This window comes from Salmo salar, chromosome ssa26 (assembly GCF_905237065.1).
Source record: "Salmo salar chromosome ssa26, Ssal_v3.1, whole genome shotgun sequence".
Lineage (NCBI taxonomy): Eukaryota > Metazoa > Chordata > Actinopteri > Salmoniformes > Salmonidae > Salmo > Salmo salar.
Window position 1 is genome coordinate 19,247,545 of NC_059467.1, and position 17,401 is coordinate 19,264,945.

At 43.5% G+C, this 17,401-nt stretch overlaps 1 protein-coding gene across 7 annotated transcripts in view; it reads left to right on the forward strand.

The window, feature by feature from the left end:
• Nucleotides 1-12,928, forward strand: part of LOC106587185 (nuclear factor of activated T-cells 5) — a 54,259-nt gene extending 41,331 nt beyond the window's left edge. For all 7 annotated transcript variants that reach the window (XM_014175275.2, XM_045708948.1, XM_014175279.2 and 4 more), the window contains 10 exons: nt 344-534; nt 710-882; nt 3,496-3,630; nt 3,754-3,806; nt 4,444-4,576; nt 5,207-5,275; nt 5,423-5,526; nt 5,674-7,591; nt 7,739-7,995; nt 8,204-12,928. In XM_014175275.2, the coding sequence (XP_014030750.1) occupies nt 344-534; nt 710-882; nt 3,496-3,630; nt 3,754-3,806; nt 4,444-4,576; nt 5,207-5,275; nt 5,423-5,526; nt 5,674-7,591; nt 7,739-7,977 (3,015 nt within the window). In that variant the 3' untranslated portion in view covers nt 7,978-7,995; nt 8,204-12,928. The remainder of the gene's footprint in view (nt 1-343; nt 535-709; nt 883-3,495; nt 3,631-3,753; nt 3,807-4,443; nt 4,577-5,206; nt 5,276-5,422; nt 5,527-5,673; nt 7,592-7,738; nt 7,996-8,203) is intronic.
• The last annotated feature ends 4,473 nt before the right edge of the window (nt 12,929-17,401 follow it).

The following is a 17,401-nucleotide window of genomic DNA, read 5'->3' on the forward strand; positions in this document are numbered from 1 at the left end:
ATATCTCAGTATCAGCAATGCTATTCACAATGTATTCCATATTTCAAATGTTTTACTCTCAAATTAGACAGCAAAACAGACAGTTGTGCAGTGACAGTTCTGTTATCATAGAATGCTATAAGATATATCATCTTACTAAGCGGAAAGCTGCCACTGTCTATCATGTATTCACTTTTGTATGTTATTTTAGCTGCATCCTTTTGGCTCTTGTGAAAACTATCACTTGCACAATATATTCCACACTCAAAATTCTCTAGTGACTTACAAAAATAGGTAGAGTTGACTTTGGAGCAGCTGTGCTATTTTCTGATTTGAGTGTTCTTTGTTTCCTTCTTGTCCACAGCTGGAGGGTGTGAATGAGGCAGTAGTGCTGCAGGTGTTTGTGGGTAATGACGCTGGGCGTGTGAAGCCACATGGGTTCTACCAGGCCTGCAGGGTGACGGGGCGCAACACTACGGCCTGCAAGGAGGTGGACATCGAGGGCACCACTGTCATTGAAGTGTCCCTGGACCCCAGCAATAATATGACCCTGGCGTATGTATCTGCTTATTGCCATAGCTGTTGCAATTCTGTAAAATCACACATACTGGAGACTGCTCCTCTTAGTAGACCTCCAATGGGAGTGTGTTGGGGGCTGTTGCAGCCGCTGGGGCCTTGTTCAGCAGGCCTGCCTGCCAGTCTAACAGCTGTGCTGTGTGTCTCTCTGCAGGGTGGACTGCGTGGGGATCCTGAAGCTGCGTAACGCTGATGTGGAAGCTCGTATCGGGGTGGCCGGCTCCAAAAAGAAGAGCACGCGTGCCAGGCTGATGTTTCGGGTCAACATCCCCAGGCCGGACGGCTCGGTGCTCACATTACAGACACCGTCGTCCCCCATCCTGTGCAGTGAGTGGCTTTAGGTTATTCATAGCATCTGCCCACCGGAGTTCTCTCAGGAACGCTGTTGGAGCTTAGAGCTGACGCACGTCACCAGGGGATTAGGGGCAGGGAGAGGTTCATTCAGGGGGTTGGGTGGACAGGAGGAAAATTAAAAGGAGCTTGGGTCAGGACAAGGATGTAAATAAGGAAGTCTCCATTGGGAGCCGTTACTGTCAAAATTTGACTGGATAGTCTTATGAGCATTTGTTATATAGGTTTGTTTTATCGTTTTTAAGTTCCAAGCTGAAGACTTGAACACTTTGAAGAGTTGATTCAGTCTAGAAGTTTCATTTCTAATGTGTTATGTATGCTTAACCTCTTGGGGCTAGGTGGGACGCTAGCGTGCCACCTGTGGTGCACTCCATCAACAGCAGGTGCATTTCAAGAGCGGCAAATTTGAATCCAAATAAATGTCAAAATTCAAATTTTTCAAAAATACAACTATGTTACACCATTTGAAAGATAAACATCTCCTTAATCTAACCACGTTTTACGATTTCAAAAAGGTTTTACGGCGAAAGCATAAATTTAGAGTATGTTAGGACAGTACATTTACAAGAGTTGTGTGTAATGTTTTGTCAAGTCAAAGACAGGGTCACCAAAACCATAAAACCAGCTAAAATGATACACTAACCTTTTACAATCTCCATCAGATGACACTCCTAGGACATTATGTTAGACAATGCATGCATTTTTAGTTCTATCAAGTTCATATTTATATACAAAAACAGCGTTTTACTATGGCATTGATGTTGAGGAAATCGTTTCCCTCCAATAACCGGCAGTCAAGTCAGCGTCAGAAATTAAATAATTAAAATTAGAAAACATTGGTAAAATATTATATTGTCATTTAAAGAATTATAGATTTACATCTTTTGAACGCAATCAACTTGCCAGATTTAAAAATAACCTTACTGGGAAATCACACTTTGCAATAATCTGAGCACTGTGCCCAGAAAAATACGCGTTGCGATACAGACTAGACGTCATGTTGGGGAGATCTAAAATCGAAAATACTATGTAAATAATCCATTACCTTTGATTCTCTTCATCAGATGTCACTTCCAGGTATCACAGGTCCATAACGAATGTAGTTTTGTTCAAAAAAGCTCATCATTTATGTCCAAAAATCTCCGTCTCGTTAGCACATGATGTAAGCCAGCCGGACTTCTCGTCATGAACGAGGGGAAAAAATATATTTCCGTTCGTTCAAACATGTCAAACGTTGTATAGCATAAATCATTAGGGCCTTTTTTAACCAGAACATGAATAATATTCAAGGTGGACGAATGCATAGCCTTTTATAACGTATTGGAACGAGGGTACCCAACATGAAGTAGCGCGCCAGGTGTCTAATGGGACATCACCGTTCCATGGCTCTTGTTCGGTCAGATCTCCCTCCAGAAGACTCAAAACACTTTGTAAAGGCTGGTGACATCTAGTGGAAGCAATAGGAAGTGCCAAAATATTCCTAAACCCCTGTGTTTTTCAATGGGAGAGGTTTAAACTCAATACAACACATCAGGTATCCACTTCCTGTCAGAAAATGTCTCAGGGTTTTGCCTGCCAAATGAGTTCTGTTATACTCACAGACACCATTCAAACAGTTTTGGAAACTTTAGAGTGTTTTCTATCCATATATAATAAGTATATGCATATTCTAGTTACTGGGTAGGATTAGTAACCAGATTAAATCGGGTACATTTTTTTTATCCAGACGTGCAAATGCTGCCCCCTAGACCCAACAGGTTAACAGATCATTTTCTAATTTAAGTACATTTTCAGAGACCACGTTTATAGACTCTCTTCAGCATCATGTGTTCCTCCCGTTGTGGGCATAGGGTGTGGCTGTGAGTGGCAAAAACAGGAAAGACTGCTGTGGGGTATAAGAAGTTGTATTTGTCGGTGGTTTTAGAAGCAGAACTTCTCCAAAAAAACGAGGGAGAGAAAGAAAGGCCGAAGAAAGAGGTGTGGACTTTTTTGTTAACAATGCCAGAGTGCAGTCCGACCAAGCAAAACTCTGTCCAGAAAATCTAAAATCTAAATCTCCAATGGCGTCTCTGTGTGTGTGTGTTGTGCTGTGGAGCGGGGTGGTGGGAGTGAGGAAGGCCTGTGGAAACTGGGGAGGGAGGAGAAGTGGGAGGAGTCTGAGCTTGTTGTTTATAGAAACTTGGGGATTTCTATTTGCCTGTGAGAAAGGGGGACTGCGAAGATAGTGTCAACTTTACCTATAGTACAGTCATTTTACTGTCTGGTTAATGATCATATACTGTAAAATAACAGAAAACTTTACTTAAAATCTCAAGCACATGCACATACACACCATTTTTTAAACACCAGCTCAGCTCACATTTTTCATGGCAAAGCAATTAAAGCACAGTTACTATTTCCCCAAGATTACACATGTGCCTTCCAAGAAATCACAAGGTACTCTTGAGCAATTGGTTTAAGCTTTTCTGTTGGCATCCCCTGGTTCCTCTGAGAAGGCCAGCAGTTCTGTACTCGTGACATAATACTAGTTAAAGAAGCTAGGTCAAGCAGAACTCAGAGCCTGACGGTCTGTTTGTGTCCTGTCTACAGCCCAGCCTGCAGGGGTGCCTGAGATTCTGAAGAAGTCCCTCCACAGTTGCTCGGTGAGGGGGGGTGAGGAGGTCTTCATCATTGGGAAGAACTTCCTCAAGGACACCAAAGTCATATTCCAGGAAAATGTATCAGGTAGGTCTACACAACCAATTGTCTGAAATCCATGTACTTACAGTATATGAATAATGAATAACTTTTATATTTATTCCTTTACCTACCATACTAATGAAAATGTTCATTGTTTTCCCCTCTAAGATGAGAAGTCTTGGAAGGCAGAGGCTGAAATTGACATGGAGCTGTTTCACCAGGTAAATAAGCTTATTATCTGCTTATTGTGGTCCTAGAATGATTCATGCTAATGATATAACGGGGTGATTAGATAACAGCAGCCATTGGAGATTTGTAGGTTTAGATGTAATCATCTTAAATTGCTACTCACTCAGGGAGGTGAATGGCCTCATTGTTTTGTCACCTAATTACTGTGAGCCGCGGTGGTAAGTGTGTCTCAACAGCCCTGCATAAACCTTTGCCCTTGGGAGCCAGAGGGTCAGAGCTACGTTAGCTAAGCCTCAATCAGTTGTCTGAGCCCTGAGGGGTTTAGACATCTTTCACATGTTATTCACAATTTGTAACCATGTAAATCACCGCCACACCTTTAACTAGTCAGCAAAGTTAGAAAGGTGTTGCACATCTGAACTAGTTGATGACGTACGGCGTCTCCAGTTCATCGTCTGTGCCAGGATTATGTCCGTTGTGGCTGTCTCTCTCTTTCAACTCTACATTGTGCTGACATCGCTTGATTATTTAATCCAAGTAATTCTGCGCCAGTTTTATAAGGGATGTTGACACGTTTGTCACATGACTTGATGTATGTAATTATAAGACTGGGACTACTGTACATTTCTGTTGGCTAAGTGGATTTGTCTGTTATGCGTTTCCCCTCAGAATCACTTGATTGTGAAGGTTCCTCCTTACCAGAACCCAGCCATCGCGTCTGCAGTGTGTGTGGGAATCTACGTGGTAACCAATGCTGGCCGATCCCACGACGTGCAGCCTTTTACATACACTCCAGAACCAGGTCTCTGATAAGTCAATGAACAAATGTTCTTTTGTTTCACCTTCTGTGCCACATTAGGACCAAAGCGAAATTTCCTCAGAGCTTGTCTTCAGCCAGTGTAAATTACAACCATTACTCTACCACCACTACTGTATTAGGTGGATATATCCTCTAGCCTGCTCTAAATTTACCATTACAGTCCTTGGTACAGGAAGCCATGTCCTCTCGGGAACAGGGGGGTATTTGTCTCCTCCTTTTTTCTCATCACTTCCAGGCGTCAAAACGTCCTTTGGGCACTGTGGCACGAACTATCAATGAGCGAGCAGGAAGTGACAGAGAAAGGAACTAAAAACAATGAAACAAAACATGGAAGTGTAGATGATCCATCTAAATAAAATAAAAAGTACCCTTCTATATACAGTATGTACTAAACATGATACCGGATTAGGCAGCGCCCTATACAAAACAGTCAAGTCATACAGATTTATTCCTGATTGTTTTTCACTCTATACAGTAACATTTCATATTATATTATATTTTTGTATATGAAAACCTGACATGCAGGCGAGGGAGAATGAGACTGGGTATGAAGAATAAGGTCATCTGATTTGCATGTCCATAACTCAACCTGCTTATTTGTGTACGTCTCAGTGGACATATCTGTGAAGAAAGAAGTTCCATCTCCAGGCAAGCCCTGCTCTTTTGATCAACGGATGAAAGGTATAGTATATCTCTACCATGCTGTGTACATGCTGTATCGTGTGTTCTTGTTTGTAATGTATAGGTGTGTGTGGGGGTGTCAATGTACTCCTGTATCTGTGCTTTCAGTATGACAAAATTTTAACATCGTCATTCATGCCCCCACAGTAATTGATGGTGCCTTGATGCCCCCAATGTTGCCTCTTGTGAAGAGAGAAGAGGTCACTCCAATGGAGGTCTCCAGCAACCTCCCTTCTGCTGGCGTGTTCAAGGTAAAAGCTCTACAAATGCATTCATCAGCCTTGGCTGTGATAATGCCTCATTAGATAGTAGAATCAAATCCATATGAACCATATCGATCTTTCCCCCAATATATATGAAAAGCTAGCAGGTATCATCTGTTTTTTTTGTATTCTCAGCGGACCCCCGATGTCATGTGTTCGGCCCAGCAGACGCTGGACATGAGTTCCAACCTTCCCCCCAACAACAGCCCGTTCTCCAACTCCTTGCCGCGGCCTGCCAGTGACCCTGACGAATCCCAAACAGCAGTCTTCAACACTGCAGAGGCCCTGAGCACCATACAGAAGCAGGACATCGCTCCCACCAACTCCTTTCCCGTGCCTGCAGACTCTCTACTCCAACCTGGGCCTCAGCAGTTCCTCCTGGAGCCCAGAGAGGGGCTGGGGCAGGACAGGGCTGGCAACAATGCTGGGGCGGTAGGGAGGCTCAGTCAACAGGTGGAGGCCCCTCAACCTGCCCCCCAGCAGCACCAGCTGCCCATATTCCCCCCAGACGATGTGGCCCAACTGGAACAAGCAGTGAGACAACTGCAGGCCAAAGGGTACTGCAGCCAGCAGCAACAGCGACAACAGCAACAGATTCAACAACAACAAATTCAGCAACAACAGCAGCAACAAATACAGCAACAACAAATACAGCAACAGCAACTACAGCAACAGCAACTACAGCAACAGCAACTACAGCAACAGCAACTACAGCAACAACAACAGATTCAGCAGCAACAGATTCAACAGCAACAAATTCAACACCAGCAGCAACAACAGCAACAGCAAGTGTTGGAGAACCTGCGGCAGGAGCTGTTTAAATCACAGATGCCAATGCGGTGTGGCATATTCCAGGGCGGTTCTCGAGGTGAGAACGCTGAACAGCAGGGTTCCCAGCAGGGCATGGTACAGAACCATGGTTCCCTCTTTCAGCAGGCCCAACAGCAGCAGAGGCAACAACAGAAACAGCAGCAGCAGCAGCAAGCAGCACTCTTTCAGCAAGCCAATGAGCTCCTCTCCATTCAGACCAACTTCCTCCATCAGACCCCTTCTCATCCCTCTCCACCCCTCTTCCATAACCCCAGCCCCCTGGCTGAGGCACAGGACCCACAGGGGGCACTGTTCCACACTCAGAAGGCCTCTCCCACTCAGGAGCAGGTCCAGGCAACCCTCTTCCAGAACACCCTGACAGTGTTGAGTAGGACCAGCCTCTCCCCAGAGCAGCCCCCCTCTGCCGCCAACCTATTCCTCCCCCAGAGTACCCTGCCCGGGCAGCTCTCCGCTAGCGGCAGCCAGCAGCAGCAGCTGGCCTTCCTCAGTGCCCTGCAGACCTCTGCCCCTGAACCCCAGTCAGTGTTCCAGGCACAGACCCAGATTTCCCCCATCCAGCAGGGGACCCCCATGGAGCAGCAGCAGCCCTCCCAGCCCCAGCCTCAGCCACCTCAGCAGAACTCCATGTTTCAGAACATCTCCCCTCATCCACCTGCAAACACTCTCTCTCAGACGCAGCAGGCCGGCCTACTGTTCTGCAGCAACCCCCTCTCCACTCCAGAGCAGCCCCCCAGTCTGCTGTTCAGTGGCCAGATGCCCCCCATGAGCAGCAGCAGCCTGAACTCTCAGGAGCCCCAAAACCCCTCCATGCTGTTCTCTCAGGCCAGCATGGTGACGGTTAGCCAGCAGGAATCCTCTGAGCCCATGGCCTTCCAGGACCAGAGCCAGGTGGTGGGGAACCCCTCAGAGCCTCGCCAGCAGGGCCTGTTCCAAGAGCAGCAGCCCATGCAGCTGGTCACCAGCTCCAACAACGGCCCAGAGCAGCCCGTCTCTCTCTTCATGCCCCAATCCAACATGGCTGCCCTGCAGGGTTGCATGGCTGCCCAGGAGCTCCCGCAGACAAGCATCTTCAGCACTCAGAATGGGGTGGCAGGCCTGCAGACCACCACCTCCTCCCCCGTGCAGCAGCCAGGGTCTCTGTTCCAGACAGCAGTCAGTGGGAGCCTTAACCAGCCCAGCGAGGCCCAGCAGCCAGGCCTCTTCCTCTTTGGGATTCAGAACGGTAAGGATTCATGATTATGTGATCTGTCCTTTTATCAAATGTCATCTTTTTTTTAATATGCTCCAGAAAAGCATATGACATTGTTTGGTTTTTGTTAACATTTCATGTGGCATGTAGTCAGTGACTACCCCTTTCTTCCCCATACAGAGTGTGGCCAGCTGATAAACTCTCCTGGAACCACTCTGTCTGATCAGATCATTGCCATCAGTCAGTCTGGTCAGAACCAGAGAGAGAGCGAGGCCCAGATCCAGTCGCTGCTCAACCAGTCCATGTCTGAGTCAGGGAGCATGCAGAACAGCATGACCGCCTCCCAGAACATGGAGAAGATAGATGACCTGCTTGTCAGCCTGCAGGAGCAGGGCAACAACCTCACTCGCTCCTACTAGGCCTGCTATAGGTTTCAGGTGAATGCTCATCTCTATATAAACATTTTAAAAGTTTGGTTTACCAATGTGTTTAAAACGGTTGCACTTTTGTTGTTCAGTTTAAACATCTTTGAGGGTATCTCAGAAAGCAGGATTAACCATTTGGAATTCTAGTTCAAATTTGAATCACTGACTACTGTTTACATGCTTCTATGTCCTTTAAACATGTACTTGTCCCTCCCTTTAGGAGCCCAGAAGACCCCCAGTGTGGACCCCCATTACAGATGGCAGAAGACCCCCCACGGTGTGGACCCCCATTACAGACGGCAGAAGACCCCCCCCCGGTGTGGACCCCCATTACAGACGGCAGAAGACCCCCCCGGTGTGGACCCCCATTACAGACGGCAGAAGACCCCCTGGTGTGGACCCCCATTACAGACGGCAGAAGACCCCCCCGGTGTGGACCCCCATTACAGACGGCAGAAGACCCCCCGGTGTGGACCCCCATTACAGATGGCAGAAGAATGAAAACAAACTCAACGGTGGGCTCCTGTCCGAACTCCAAGTTACATGTAAGCCTCAGCGGCCTTTTTCTCCGAGGACAGTCTTCATGTGTAGATGCTCCACAGTGGCGCCGAGCGGGGCACCAGTTCTCCACTGCATCTAAACCTGGACCTCAAAATAGGACATAGGTTGTAGTTATCCCACAACTGTCAGTGTGTTCAGTGTATCTCGCAGCTAGTCGCCTCCAGCTCTTAATGAAACGTGACACTATGTAATGTTTGGCTAACTCATCAGTTCTCAGAGCAGCACTTTGCGGTGTGGTTTTATAAGGATGGTGGTGGAAGCTAGCACAGCATTCTGTCTTCTCCAGGACCAGAGTGTGGGCTCACAATTGTTTATAACGCATTGTTGTCCTTTTTATACGATATTAAAAGTATTTTAGGAAATAGCAAAAGAAAATGTACAATTAGTGAAAAATAACCTTTGTAAGATATTTTGACTTTAGTTCTTATAGCACTTTACGATGCTTTCCTTTTGTGGCCAGTTACTCATTAAGTTGGCCTATGCATTCGCTAGTCAGCTATTTAGTCAGTACATCTCGACAACTTTATTACTCATGCATGTGTTTTGAGTTATGGCTTTAGTTTTTTTTATTGTTCCTTTCATGAAATTCCAGTTTCTTATTGGCAGCCAACTTCCCATTACCCCTTCCTGAGAATAACTCAAGTATTTCAGTATTACACCATGGATATCTTTCCCTGATTAGACTCTGGAGTACGAGAGATGCTCTAGATTAGGGTCAATGTGGATCAAGAGAAAAAAAAAAATCCAGTCTTTAAATTATTCATTTCCAGTCTACATAAATAATAGGCCTACATTTTGAATAGATCATAACCATATATGTGTACTATATACCAGTGCGCACGGTTGTCTGATTGATGTAATTAAAGAGTATATTGTTATTTGTATCATTCTATCGCAAATGTAGATAATGTGTTGTTTTGTAATGATGTCTCCATGGAAGATGTTTGTATTCGCTCACGTCTGGCACGCACAAACTGGACTTTTATCCATAGATCAGAGAGGAGTTTTCCGTATGTTTGTCTTACTGTAAAACACCAACTCTCTTGCCTACAGTGGGCCACCCCAGGACCTGAGTCAAGGCCTCAAGTCACAGCCTCGTTTTTCGTCTTCATGAATGGCCAGTTTTATGGCTCATATTGATTGGTGTGTTCATATTTGTCGTTTGAGACTCGCCATGTTTTGACAGGAAGAAAGTGGTGAAAGTGACTGGAGCAGTTATCTGTTTTGCCTTGACCATGAATGGTTGTTTGTAGTTGGATTATTAGTGTCAGGCGTGATATACAGATGTATGATCTTAATTTGATCACTCTTTTGTTGCTGAGAATTTTCCTGCACTGCAAGATATACAAACGTTTTTATTATTATTATTTGTATTTTAGTATATATTTTTGTTGTACTTTTTACCCCCAATTTCGTGATATCCAATTGGTAGTTAGTCTTGTAACATCGCTGCAACTCTGCAACTGCAACACGACTCTGCCAAGCCGCACTGCTTCTAGACACACAGCTCGCTTGACCCGGAAGCCAGCCGCACAAATGTGTCGGAGGAAACGCCGTACAGCTGGCGACCAAAGTCAGCCATGCGTGCGCCCGGCCTGCCACAAGGAGTCTCTAGAGCGTGATGGGACAAGGACAAATCCTCCCCTAACCCCTTTTAAAAAGCCTTCTAAAGTTTGTAATTTCGACTTTGAAATTTCAGACTTGATTTACTCTAATGAAAAATGTATCAACCCCTACAAAAATTTCCATGAATTATAATCCACAGAATAATTCACATTTCCTTTTGCTGCAGGATTATTTTTCTGCTGTAGCAAACTGGCTCAAATTAAGACCCTACACCTGTACTGCTGCCAAACTGGTTTGTACTTTTATTCTTTATGTGAGTATTGGGCAGGAGTGGAGCCAACAGTAAGATTGTGTCTTGTTTTTAGTCTGAATCTGAGTATACACATGAACAAGGGGCTGGTCTCTGATGACAACAATAACAGCTTCGTTGAGTGCCTCCATCTTTCTCTCTTAGTGTTGTTGTCTTTTATTGTGTGTTAACATTATTACCTTTTATTCACTTTAAAAACAAGCAGATTTTTTAAATGGAGAGTATTTAAACTATTTTTAGTAATGTGATTGGTGGGGCCCCATATTCTCCATCCCAGAGCTTGAGCTGTGTTCTTTTAGATATTTAAAGGGACCCTACTCATGAAGAATGAACCGTTAAGTTGCTTTGGAGAAAAGAGCTGTCTGTGATTGGCTTTCTTCAACTCTTGTGAAATACTCGTAGTTTTGTTTCCAATAGTCATGAGTATTTGTAAATTTTTATAAGATTTACAAATATTTTATATATTTTTTACTGGTGTAGTTCTAATACATCTTTTCAGAAATCATATCTAATTTATTTGGTATTTTTTGTCTTAGATATTGTCTAAATTGTGTCCCACAAATGACTTGATGTACAAGTTTGGTTCTGATTTAACTCTGTAATTGTATTAATATTAGTTATGTGGATTTGGCCCTTCCCCACCTGTTGAAACTGTAGTTGGCTGTGGTCTTGTGTGACATATCTGTCAGTGAAGCTTATCTTCTCCTTGTAGATGTGAGGACAGGGATACAACTTTATGATTGAGGGAGTTAAAATATACCATGTACACTGAGTCACATGTACATTCCTGTGCATTGTTTTCTTCCCTTTGATAGATTTCCGTTCATATGCCAGGTTGAGATCAATTGTACAGTATGTTTGTCCAAATCTGATAGTTTAAAGTCAAACCCTTGTGATATCATTCGTGAAACATTGAACCTATACTGTCACATCTACATCTTATTTCACCTCTTGAATAAGGAAAGTGCAGGAAGTTATTGGACAACTATGCCAGTTATAAAGCCATACAGACAGTTAAAACAGCATCTATTAAATATTTGTTAACAGGGTTTACAAAAAAACTCCAAACGCAGAATGTGTTTGTTACCTCAACCCGAGCAGGTTGCTAATCAGGCCACCTTACTCAACATTGGACCAATTACAATGATAAAGTACATTCTTTATATATAGTATACATACAATATTTTGGCAGCAACATGTTAATGTTTTGTGTTATGAATACACAATAAGATTGTTATTTTCAAGCATAAGCAAATTGAGGGAAAAAATACCTATTTTCAAATGTAATCCATGAATATCCCATGTTGTATGAGCTTTGACAAAATAGGAGGGCTATTTGTCAAGTAGGCTACATGTTTTACAGTGATGATGACATGAGTCTTTGTAATTGAGTGGCGCTATACTTTATTGTGCCGGTAAAGGTTTAATTTATTGAAGACCTAAAAATGAATGACTTTTCCTACTCAACCAATGACTACAGAAATGCAGGGGTCACCTTGAAAGTTCAGCTATATTTTTACCATATTTGCATCCAGACTAACCAATGATTTATGACATCACAGTGTACAGCAAATATATTTTAGAAGTATTGCTCAGTACATTGGATGATATACTTGTGCCTTGACAAACTTTTATAGTAGATACCAGATTTATCTTGTACCAGTGCTGCCTGTTTTATTCACCACTGTGACACTATTGTCAGTGGTTATTAGCCCTTGATAACTAGTATCTTGTAAGCCATAAAACTTGTGTGCTTCAAATGCCGTACAGAAATGAGTGACCAGATAAATGTATAGTGTTGTGCAATTTGTTGTGCATCTGATTTATTTTCACGAAAATATGAATTGCATTTGTTTAACGTCGGTGCAATTGAAGTTTTGTCTCAAACTGCTATGCAGCTTGATTCAATATAAATGTATATCTGTTACTTTTTTAATATATATTGTATCTATCTAGCCTCTCTTGATCAGTGCAAAGGGGAAACTATAACGAAATATTGTAATTATGTTAATTATTTATGTAACTTTTTGAAATAGTATTGATACTGTGTGCCACCGGGATTTGTTTTTATTTTTATGATTGGGATTGTGTCAGTCAAGACAAACACATTTCACCTAATTCAAACAAACTTGTCATTCAGAATTTTCATCATGGGTGTTTTGTTTTTATTGTAAATGTCATCAGTTAGTCTGTTCACACACTGTTCTGTTTGTGTCCCCTTAACCTGTCTGGCTTTGGTTTGATGTGAAAGTCTGCTTTATTTCCATTCTGGTTTTTTTCTGGTGATCAGTAGTGAACCTGTTGATAGCACTGACAGGTTATAGGTATGGGGAGTGCATATCACCTGTGTGTTTTTAGCTACCATGTGAACAACTGTTAAATATTACCTTTACAAAAATGAATCTATATAAAATGTATTTTTGCTTTTGTTGGGGCATTTGTATACTCTTGCAATTATATTTATGTAAACCTGCTGGTATCTATATTAATAAAGATAGATGATACGTTTTCGTTTGTCTAATTTATTTACCCAGTCTGATTTTTGGTTCGGTTTTTGCATTGATCAACTTTTTGGTTTTGCTCAGGAGAGACACAAAGACAACATGAATTTCCCATACCGTGAACGATTGGAAGTGGCAAAATCACAAGCACATCAATCTAATTACGTTTGAAGAGTAACATAACTAATCATCAATTAAATGCATCGTGGTCATACCCTAGTTGTCCATCCAAAACATGTCCTAAAATTATGAAGGGAGGAGAGCGAGGGAAGTAGAAAGGGAAAAACATGCTTGCAAGCTCAGAAACCAGATGATCACATATTCAAATGTATTTTTAATATTGTGATTAGAGATTTATAATTAGTAAATGACCAATGTTCTTCAATGAAGAAGGTGAGGGTTTGGCTGTCATTGTAAATAAGAATTTGTTCTGAACTGACTTGCCTAGTTAAATAAATGTAAAAAATTATAAAAATGAAGACCGCCCGCAACAAAATGAACTAATCTGATCCCCCTGGTGGTCTGGGTGCAGTACTACTTTTGCGCAGCGTCTTCTGTGACTGATCCCCTCGAACACGCTGAGACGTCATTGCGTACAGTTCAACATCAAAATGTGTGTACCAGCGTTGATCTCGTTTGGAGCTGGAGAGGATGGAGGGCCAGGATAGATGTAAGGTAATGTGGTGTGGGGAAACGGATGGATGGAAATGGCCAAGTGATGGAAAAGCTGATAGAAATGAAAGATGTGGTGTGCCTGAATGATAGCCGAGGGACCAGGATTGATGTAGCCACAGGGAAAGAGTCTGCCTTGAACCTCACTCTGGTATCTAGTATAATGGCAGGAATCTTTTGAGTGGAATGTATGGGAGGAGTTGACATTAGGGAGTGATCATTACCCCATACTATGTACAGTAGGTTGGAGGAGGTGTCAGTGGAGTAGACAGGTGGGTGTTTGGAAGGGCAAAGTGGGATCAGTTTCAGGAGCTGAGTGAGCAGGTGATGGCTCGGGTGGATATAAGAGGGGATGTGGATAGTATGAATAACTGAGTTGGGGCAGCTACTGAGGCTATACCTAAGAGTTCAGGAAGGAGGAGGAGGAAAGCAGTCCCATGGTGGACGGAGGAGTGTGGGGCAATGGTGAGGAGTAGAAAGAGGGCATTTAGAATACTGAAAAGGACGCATGACTTCCAACATCTGATTCAGTATAAGCAGGCCCTGGTGAGGAGAACTATCCGTCAGGCAAAGAGGTCATGTTGGCGTCGGTTCTGTGACACCATTGGAAGGGCGACACCTGTGGGAGAAGTGGGGTTAGAAGGGAGTGAGATTATCCAGTGTTGACGAATGGGGAGGATATGGCAGTAACAGATGAGAAGGCAGAGATGATGGCCAAAATGTTTGTCCAAGTGCATAGCACAGCACATTTGTCAGAGGAGGGGCAGAGGGGGAGAGAGAGAACAAGAGAGGAGCACCCAGGAGTACTGGATAGGAGGGAGGATGTAAATTATGTGTTGAATGCACCATTTACCATGGCAGAGGTGAAAAGGGCAATAGGTAAGGCTGGGTTATCTTCACCTGGGAAAGATGAGGTGTGCTATGTTATGTCGACCCATCTTCTTGATGTGGCACGTTGTACATCAACGTGTGGGAGGAGGGGAAACTACCAGGCAGTTGGGAGGCAGTAGTGGTACCAATCCGGAAGCCAGGGAAGGACCCAGCGAGGCCAACAAGTTATCGACCAACACATTTAACATCACGTGTGAAAGATTATGGAACGTATGATTAAGGCGAGGCTAACTTCCTTCCTGGAGAGCAAGGGGCTAGTATCACCACATCAGAGTGGGTTCAGGAAGGGAAGGGGGGCTATGGACCCAGTGCTCTGCTTAGAATCAGAGGTCAAAGGCTCAGGTGAACAAGGAGAATGTTGTAGCTGTCTTTTTTGATGTGGAGAAGGCGTATGATATGTGGAAGGAGGGGTTGTTAATCAAGCTTGATATTATTGGGGTAGGAGGAAGAACGTACAACTGGATAAAGGATTTTCTGTTTGGAGGTACAGTTGAAGTCGGAAGTTTACATACACCTTAGCCAAATACATTTAAACTCAGTTTTTCATAATTCCTAACATTTAATTCTAGTAAAATTGTTTAAATTGTTTAACTTGGGTCAAACATTTTGGGTAGCCTTCTACAAGCTTCCCACAATAAGCTGGGTGAATTTTGACCCATTCCTCCTGACAGAGCTGGTGTAACTGAGTCAGGTTTGTAAGCCTCCTTGCTCGCACACGCTTTTTCAGTTCTGCCCACAAATTTTCTATGGGATTGAGGTCTGTTTGTTATGGCCACTCCAATACCTTGACTTTGTTGTCCTTAAGCCATTTTGCCACAACTTTGGAAGTATGCTTGGGGTTATTGTGCATTTGGAAGACCCATTTGTGACCAAGCTTTAACTTCCTGACTGATGTCTTGAGATGTTGCTTCAATATATCCACATCATTTTTTCTCCCTCATGATGCCATCTATTTTGTGCACCAGTCCCTCCTGCAGCAAAGCACCCCACAACATGATGCTGCCACCCCAGGCCTTCACGGTTGGGATGGTGTTCTTCGGCTTGCAAGCCTCCCACTTTTTCCTCCAAACATAACGATGGTCATTATGGCCAAACAGTTCTATTTTTGTTTCATCAGACCAGAGGACATTTCTCCAAAAAGTATGATCTTTGTCCCCATGTGCAGTTGCAAACCATAGTCTGGCTTTTTTATGGCGGTTTTGGAGCAGTGGCCTCTTCCTAGCTGAGCGGCCTTTCAGGTTATGTCATTATAGGACTCGTTTTATTGTGGATATAGATACTTTTGTACCTGTTTCCTCCAGCATCTTCACAAGGTCCTTTGCTGTTGTTCTGGGATTGATTTCCCCTTTTCGCACCAAAGTACATTCATCTCTAGGAGACAGAACGCGTCTCCTTCCTGAGCAGTATGACGGTTGCATGGTCCCATGGTGCTTATACTTGCGTACTATTGTTTGTACAGATGAACGTGGTACCTTCAGGTATTTGGAAATTGCTCCCAAGGATGAACCAGACTTGTGGAGGTCTACGATTTCTTTTGATTTTCTCATGATGTCAAGCAAAGAGGCACTGAGTTTGAAGGTAGGCCTTGAAATACATCCACAGGTACACCTCCAATTGACTCAAATGATGTCAATTAGCCTATCAGAAGCTTCTAAAGCCATGACATCATTTTCTGGAATTCTCCAAGCTGTTTAAAGGCACAGTCAACTTAGCGTATGTAAACTTCTGACCCACTGGAATTGTGATACAGTGAATGATAAGTGAAATAATCTGTCTGTAAACAATTGTTGGAAAAATTACTTGTGTCATGCACACAGTAGATGTCCTAACCAACTTGCCAAAACTATAGTTTGTTAACAAGAAATTTGTGGAGTGGTTGAAAAACGAGTTTTAATTAATCCAACCTAAGTGTATGTAAACTTCCGACTTCAACTGTACATAGGGCAGCAGCCTTTAAGGTGCAGGGTTGAGTAACTGGGTGGTAGCCAGCTAGTGATGGCTATTTAACAGTCTGATGGCCTTGAGATAGAAGCTGTTTTTCAATCGCTCGGTCCCAGTTTTGATCCACCTGTACTGACCTCGTCTTCTGGATATTATATATATTTAGATATTATATATATATATATTATATATATATTTGGGGTGTACTTTGACACTTGGCTGACCTGGGCAGAAGACATTGAGAGAGTGGTGGGAAAATGTAAGAAGGTGCTAAATGTAATTGACTGTCTGATGGGGAAGAAGTGGGCGGCTGGGCGTTCCTCATTGAGGATCATGCATGTTGCATTCATCTGATCTGTAATAGACTATGGCAGTATAGTGTATGGTTCGACAGCCCAGACCTCATTGGAAAGGCTAGATGTCATACAGGGGAAAGGACTCAGAATGTAGTGGGGAGTTTCGGACCTCCCCAGTGTCTGCAGTACAGGTGGAGATGGGGGATATGCCATTGCAGATTTGTAAATAGCAGCTGAATTATTGGGTCAACCTACAGGGACATGGGGTGTCTTATCCTGCGAAAGGGATTTTACAGGCATGCTGGGAACATGAGAGAGGACAGAGCACAAGCATTGGCTGGCTGGCTGGGTAATACTCAGGCGATGGAGATGTATGGAAGGGAGTTTAGTCCAACGGTAGCTATTCCTGTAAACCCAACATGGCTACTCCGCCTCCAGTAGTTAACCAATAAGTGTTGGAAAGACTACGGAACGATAGGGAGGGTGTTGATCCATCTGATTTGTTTAAGACACATCTGGATACTGTGTATCAGGATTTTTGTGGCCATTTACACAGATTGTTCAAAATATCCAAGGACAGACACACCGGGTCAGCATTTGTAGTGCAGGAATGTGGGGTGGCATTCAGGAAACGTATTACAGATCATCTGGCTCTATATATGGCAGAGCTGATGGCCATA